Raw genomic sequence first — 7,873 nt, 5'->3', positions numbered from 1 at the left:
TACTATTTATTAATATGTGTATGTGCAATTGCAATCTTTTGGTGTTGTAAATAGTGTCACTCCAATGGAGTTTGTTAACTTTGGGATTTGTAGCATTTTTTATCAGTGTCACCCCTAAATCTATTTATTTAAAAAGTGACATTAATTGAAGTGAGTTCATTCATGTACGATATTAGGGTTGGACTCGTAAATTCATTTATGTGGTATTTAGTACGTGTTCTGACGTATGAGTTTAAATTTGTATTGTATAAATAAAGTACAATAACTTTAAATTCTACTTATTTTTATGTGTAAGTTGCTAATTTAGGTTATAATTTTAATTTGATTAATTTTAATATTATATTTTTCAATTTAAATCTGTTTGGTCAAATTATATTTTAACTTATATATAATGGGATATTATTTGATACTGTGAATATATAATTTTATGCATTATTAAATAATCAAATAATGATGCAGCCATACTTGATTTTTTTAATATATTTTATGTTTATTTTATAATTCATGTTGGAGAGTCGTGATTGTCTCCTAATAACGTCGTTTTCAAGGTTTGAACCTGTATTGTCTTTTAGGAAATACAATGTACACTATCATTGCACCAAACACTTTATTGATACATCCACATTTGATTTATCCACCATAAATAGAATTACACATTATCAATACATCAAAATGAATCCATATATAAAATATATTATAATATATAAATAAATTCTAATACCTTTTTCTCAAGAGTTTACAAACAATCCTGCGTACAAAAATCTAATAAATGTAGATGGGAAAATCTCGAACTTAGGTCATCAAAATGTTGGTAAAAGAGTTAGATTGTATTTTATCTTTTTACTTAAAAAAGACAAATTAATCACTGTACGTTAAATTAAAAAGAAACTGATCATTTATGTTAAGAATTAATCTATTTATACTAATAAAACTAACGTGATTGACGAAATAACCGGTGTACCTCGTGCCTATTGGTAATGCAAAATAATATTTTCAGTTGCGAAAGATCCTCTTATTGCAAAAAATAATCATTTGCTATTTTTGGAAATTGACATTGCTATTTTAACATTTTGTCTTTCAACAAACTGTATAAATAGCAGGTTAATCTCCTCATTTTTTTCACAAAACACAACAGGAGAAAAACAACTTTCCTCAAGATTACACGAGAGGAAAATTCTGTGTTTGTAACTCGTCCAATCTTTCTTAAGAATTAAATCAATGTGGTTTCGTTGGTTTTCTTTTATTTTATTTTCCGATCAGATTACCAACCAATTTGCTTTTAAGATAGCGATTTTTTCATAACATAGTTATTACTTTATTTATTTACACTCAGTTTAACTTCTTGACAACACTAATAATTTTATTTTACAGTAATATATTTCCAACAATACCGACATATAAGAACTAATTTTAAACATTAAAATAGATGCAAATTTTAATAAAAAACCAATTTATTTTTGAAATTTTTAAATAAAAAATAATCTAAATCTATTTACTTCAAAATCTTAAAACCTTTGAAGTTGCAAAGAAAAGCAAAGGATCAATAATGGAAGATGGTACAGTGATAGTATTATAATGTAAAGCTTTTTGTGTTCGTATCAAAGAGACTGTAGAAGATATAATGTAAAGAGAGGCAAAGGCAAAGGGGCAGTCAACGATTGTCCATGGAAACAAGCACAGGGCTCGAGAATGAGTGAATGAATGAGAAAGAATAGGACCGGTGTCTCTCTGTGTCTGTGTCTGTGTCAGTCACTGACCTACTCAATTATTGGGACTCCCACACTCTTCACTATATATATTTCCCCTTAATATTAATTATCAACCCAAATTAAAAACTTACTTTTTCTATTCGAAATTTATAAAATTTTTCGAAAATATTCAAATAGTTAATATACGATTTTTATAATAATTGAAAACCCGAATATATTATTTTTACAATTTTCAATATTGACCGTTTAATTTTTTTTTTGAAATTTTTTTTGATCGATAGGGATTAAATTATCAAAAATCAATATGATAGGTTCAGGGACTTGCTTAATATATGTATTTATTGAAGAAAAAAAAACTTTATGAAATGTTGATAAGGACTTGATCTTAAATATGGAGTTATTGGAGGTCAATTTTGTAATATTATTTTGGGCACAGTTAAATTGACAAGCACTACTACTACATCACTAAACACAAGTTGAGCCTTGATCTTTCTTATCATATTTTTTTTCTTTTTCCATTTAAATTAATCTTTATATTATATAATTCTTTTTAGTATTCTTTACTGACGTTATACGATTCATGTTCGGGTTCAGAATCGCTTCCTCTCAACAAATTTTGTTTCGTTAGGTAAAAATTTTATTTTATTTTGACATATTATTTTGGTTGAACAAATATTATTTTTAAATAATATTTTTTACTACGTGAAAATGGAAATCACATGATTTAAATCCGTATTATTTTACAATAATGAATATATAAAAATTAGCAGGGTTTGCAATAAAGGATATATATGTGTAAATTAGGGTTTCAATCTACATTATTTTTTTGATTAATCTCATTATAGGTTCTGATCATATCTGCTCTTGTAATACAATGTCTAAAATTACCCATAGCCCCTCCTTAACCCTTAAATAAAAGGATAATACGCTTTAACGCACTCGAACCCACATATCCTGCACTGATAACAATACCCATATTAATAGAACTAAAACTCAATCAACTTCAATAGATGCATACATAATTTGAATTCATATTATATATATATATATATATATATATATATATATATATATATATATATGTTAATAATCATTGTTGTAAACAAATTTTAACATTGCATATATATATTAGGGTTTGCATGTGAAGGATTTGTCCTATATTTCCAAAGTATCTTATCCTATTAATTAAATTTACAAGCAAGAACCCTATTTGAAATAATGTTATGAAATTAAAATAAAGGAAACAAACAAAAAAGGGCTAAATATTATTAACAATCCAATCACAAAATGTTGACATATGAACAAACTTAAAATATAAAAATAAAATCCAGTGATTTATCACTTCCACCTTATAAATCAAATCTCTCAATCTCATGTACATGAAAAATACAACTCATGTTATATACTTTTGAGTTAAATCGAGTTGAATTTAAAAAAATTAAAAAAATTAAGGGTTTAAACATATTTAATCACGTATTTCCTTTCGATTATTTTTATCATGTGAATCAATTTAATCCAAATAAAGTCAAATTTCAACGAAATTAATATTTACTAATTTTATCAGTCACATATTCTTATATTAGTCCCTTTTACAAAATAAATATTAATTTTATTACGATTTAATCCGAAATTATAAAACTTTGGAATTAATTAATTAATTTTGTCATTTAAAACTCTAGAAGAAAACATGTATCTATAAAGTCAAATTACATTGGAAGTATTAAAAAAATATTATAATAATTAATTGAAGAAAATAATAATAATTAAGAAAAAATAAAAAAGGGACAAAGGCAGGGTGGCGCAGTGTTCCCCTCTAACACCACAATTTATACCTGAATGACTGACAGAAAGATGATTAATAATAATAATAATTAATACCATATTTTTTAATTACAAATAATTATTATATTTTTTTAAGAAATCGATAAATATTACACCGTCTTCGATTCAATTCCTCTCTTTTTCACTGCCTAAATCTCTCTTTATATTAATAAATTAATCTCAATTGATCAAGTTTTAACTCGATTAACATAAATATTATTGTTAATATAAAACGATGTAAATTCGAGTGTACTAAAACATATCGTCCTCCTATTTATGTGTTGGGAGAAGCTATAGTGAGTTTTAGATATTGTGTAAAAAATATGATCGAATCTATAATGAGATTATTAAAAGATTCGAGTACACTGAAACTTATTATTCACCTATTTATAAGTTAGGAATAAATTATAAAAATTTTAAGTATCGTGTCAAAAAGAATAAATATGATTTAAACCTATAACGAAATTATTAAAATAATAATAAACTAATTCTAAATTTTAATTAGTAATATTTAAAAAAAAGTAATTCAATTGACAGATATGCCCTTAGGAAAGATAAATGTCCTGTTAAACAGTGGAAGAGAATTTGCTTTACAGCTGCAACTATTAATTATATAATGGTAATAGTAATATAACTTTCCATGTTACCAACAAATAATATTAAATTTTCTATTTTTATATAAAAATTATTTAGAAAAAAATATTTTTATAATAAACTTTATAATAATATATATAATAATATATCATCTATTTTTTAAAATAATTAAGAATATTATTTATAAGAAATCTTGATTAAATGGAGAATCCAACCAAGTAAAACTTCAATTAATATACTTTATTTTTCATTCACCAAAACTTGCATTGGAGATATTGTGTATGAGATGTCAATTTTTTTATTTTTATTTTTTAAGATATCTATCGGAGTAAGTTTGGTAATTAATTCTCCATGTTTTGTAGGCTTATTAAAAGGTAGATGTTTGTCACGAGTTTTAAAGCTGCTGCATACTTAAGGTAAGGATTAAACTCTCAATTAATGATTAAGGTAGAAGATATATTTACTATCTCACCTAACTCTCGTAGTTAGGGATGTTGAATTTTTTTTCAAGGTATTTATCGGAGCAAGCCTAATATTTAATCCTCCATATTCTGTAGGTTTATTAAGGGAGTAGATGATTGTCATGAGTTTTAAAATTACTCCATATCTAGGAGGATAATTAAACTCTCAACCACTGATAAAGGTAGAAGAGATATTTGCTATCTCACCTAACTCTCGTGATTAGAGAAGTCAAACTTTTTATTACAAAACATAAATGTAATAAATTTTATTTATTTTCGTTTTACATTAATAAAAATATAATTCTTTTAAATTCCTTCTTAACCATATTATTTTCGGGATTTACCCTTTCAATTTTTGGAAAAATTCATTCAAACCAAAAATTAGAAAAAGACAAGGTAGCGGGTTTTAGGGGAAAAAGGCTGGAGTTATGACACGTGGCTGATTCTAACCCGTTAGATAGGAATGTAAAGGTATGGCAGGCAGATAATGATCATTAGATTTTTTTTTTTTGAGATGACATGACATTTGCCTTATAGCGAAATGAAAGAGAAAAATAATTTTATGTATTCTTTACAAATTATGAATTTGATCCCTATAATTTTATCTTTTTAGAATTTTAACTCCTTCCTTTTTCAGATTTTAAAATTAAAATTCAATTGTTAATGCTGTTAAAATTATTTTATTAAATTCAGGTTTATTATAACATTACTTTTTAATTACATAGAGTATATTTTTATTTCAAAGTGTCACAAGAATAAATTTAACAAAGAGAGAAATTCACGATGTTAACAATCGGACTTAAATTTTGAAATCTAAAAAGTAGAGGATTAAATTTTTAGAAATACAAGTACAGGGACTAAATTTACTTGTACTTTTATTTTCAAGAATTTAATCTCTCTACCCTTCAATTTCAAATTTTAAGTCAAATTATTAGCAATGTTAATTTTAAAAAAAATTATTTAAAGAACTCATTTGATAGTCAATAACTAAAGAAATAACGTTACAATGAATCTGAATTGACGGTGTTAATATGTAGAGTTAAATTTTAATTTTGAAAAATAAAAGTATAAGGACTAAATTTTTAATTTTTGAAAAGTATATGAATTCATGAAAGATTTTAACCAAAAGATAACCCAACAACTGTTTATAGATACAAAGGCTGTTCTTTTCAACTACAAAACATTTACTATTCCCTTAGTTTTTTCTTTTTCTTTTTTTCTGGGTATTGTTTGTTTCATCAGAAAATAAAAAAAGGAAACCTGCAAAAAATCAGAGAAACATGGGTTTATGGGAAGGGACTTAAATTTGGGTTTCAGCAGAAGAAAGAGAAGGTTGGGCATGGCGGCGTTGGCAGAGAAAAAAGAAAAAGAAGCTGTAAATTCTTTAGTTGTTTCTTAAATGCTCCTTTTTCTTGCGACAAAACACAGTTTAAGTTGTAAAAGCAAAAGACACAAGGGGCATCTTCTTCTTGTTTCTTTTCTTGGGTGTTATTTGAAAACCCAACATGAATTAATTCACAAGAGAATTGTGTTAGAGAGGAGTTGTTTGATATGGATTGTATAGAGGTGAAACAACAACAACGACGACAACAACAATGGCAGGGTTTTTTTTAAGAGGACAAGATCAACAAGACAACAGTTCACCACCAACTGATCAAACTGAAAACTGGTTTTGGTGTAGAAATGAAGATATTCCTTACAAGGGTTTTGAACTATGGCAACAACAACAACAAGAACAACAACAACAACATATTTACATGTCTGGGTTAGGTGTTGGTGGTCCTAGTAGAGGATCATCAAATTTCATGATGATGACAAGCGGCGGTGGTAACGACGGTGGTGGTGGTGGTGGTAATACTAGTGGTATAAGTTGCCAAGATTGTGGTAACCAAGCTAAAAAAGATTGTCCTCATATGAGGTGTAGAACATGTTGTAAAAGTCGAGGTTTTGATTGTCAAACACATGTTAAAAGTACTTGGGTTCCTGCTTCTAAACGCCGTGAACGGCAACAACAACAACTACTTGTCGCTCCACAACAACATCAACAATTTGTTCGTGCAGAACAATCTAAAAGACATCGAGAGAATCCAACGGGTAAGAAAAAACGCCCTTAAATACACTCGAATTATGTCTTTTTAGTTACTGTAATAACAACGGTATCATTTCTTTTTCATCTTTTTAGAAACACTGTTTTTTAGTAGCCATAACGAGTGTTTCGACAGTGAAGAAACTGTTTTTTTTTTTATTTTTTCTTTTTGGTTTCCATTTACAAGTAAAAACCCAGATCTTTTTTATATGATGAAGGGTTGATCTTGTTTTTTTAGGGTTAGAACTGGGGAATTTTCCAGCGGAATTGAGCTCGGAAGCTGTGTTCCGATGTGTAAGGGTTAGTAACGTTGAAGACGCCGACGATCAGTATGCTTATCAAACGGCGGTGAACATTGGTGGACATGTTTTCAAGGGAATTCTTTATAATCAAGGCCCTGAAACTAACTACGACATGGCAGCAGCAGTGACAACAACAACAGCTGGTGGTGTTGCAACCACCGCTGCAACCACCGCAAGCGGCGGTGCTTCTCCTTCATCTACGACACCGTTTATAGACCCTTCTTCTCTATATCCAACACTCAACACTAATTTCATGGCTGGTACGCAGTTCTTCCCAAATCCAAGACCCTAAAAAAACCAAAGAAAAAAAATATATTATTCATGACATTATGTTTATGATACATCCACCATTGATCTAAGGAGTTGATGTTTGTTTTTTTTCTAGTGAAAAAAATTTGAACCCTTTTGGCTTAAATCATTAAATATAAATTCTAATTCTTCCCTTACAATATATTTTCCCATTAATGAAAAAAAAACACTAATTTTTTTTAAAAAAATTTCGTTTCATGGTTCGAAATTAAATCGAAAAATGATTATAAACGGGAAAACCAATATATATGTGTATATATTGGGTTTCTTCTTTGGATGGATAAAACCACAAAAGGGCATATCTTTTTGCTTCTCAAGGTATGGGCGGTTTAGCCATGAATGAATGAATGATTGAGCAATGAGTATGGCATTGTTTCATGTTTTCATACATCATCATCATCATGCATTAGTATAAACATGCATGGCTTGAATGTGACTTGCTTTGTTGATAAAATGGGAAATATTTCCCATCTATATGCAACTAACTTATTCATATTATTGCATTTTGTTTTTTCTTTAGTCTTGAAACCCTTGATATTCGAAAGTCGAATTAGATTGAATCTTGTTTCATGTTTCGGATACAAATTCCTT

The 7,873-nt window shown here is 27.7% G+C and overlaps 1 protein-coding gene across 1 annotated transcript; it reads left to right on the top strand.

Moving 5' to 3' along the window:
• Positions 1–5,722: 5,722 nt before the first annotated feature.
• Positions 5,723–7,422, top strand: LOC108486390 (protein SHI RELATED SEQUENCE 1). The gene is made up of 2 exons (XM_017790437.2): positions 5,723–6,679; positions 6,910–7,422. The coding sequence occupies exons 1-2, from the start codon at positions 6,181–6,183 to the stop codon at positions 7,263–7,265; spliced, it is 855 nt and encodes a 284-aa protein (XP_017645926.2). The 5' UTR covers positions 5,723–6,180; the 3' UTR covers positions 7,266–7,422.
• The last annotated feature ends 451 nt before the right edge of the window (positions 7,423–7,873 follow it).

Source organism: Gossypium arboreum, chromosome 2 (assembly GCF_025698485.1).
Source record: "Gossypium arboreum isolate Shixiya-1 chromosome 2, ASM2569848v2, whole genome shotgun sequence".
Classification (NCBI taxonomy): Eukaryota; Viridiplantae; Streptophyta; class Magnoliopsida; order Malvales; family Malvaceae; genus Gossypium; species Gossypium arboreum.
This window is presented reverse-complemented; position numbering and strand designations above follow the sequence as displayed.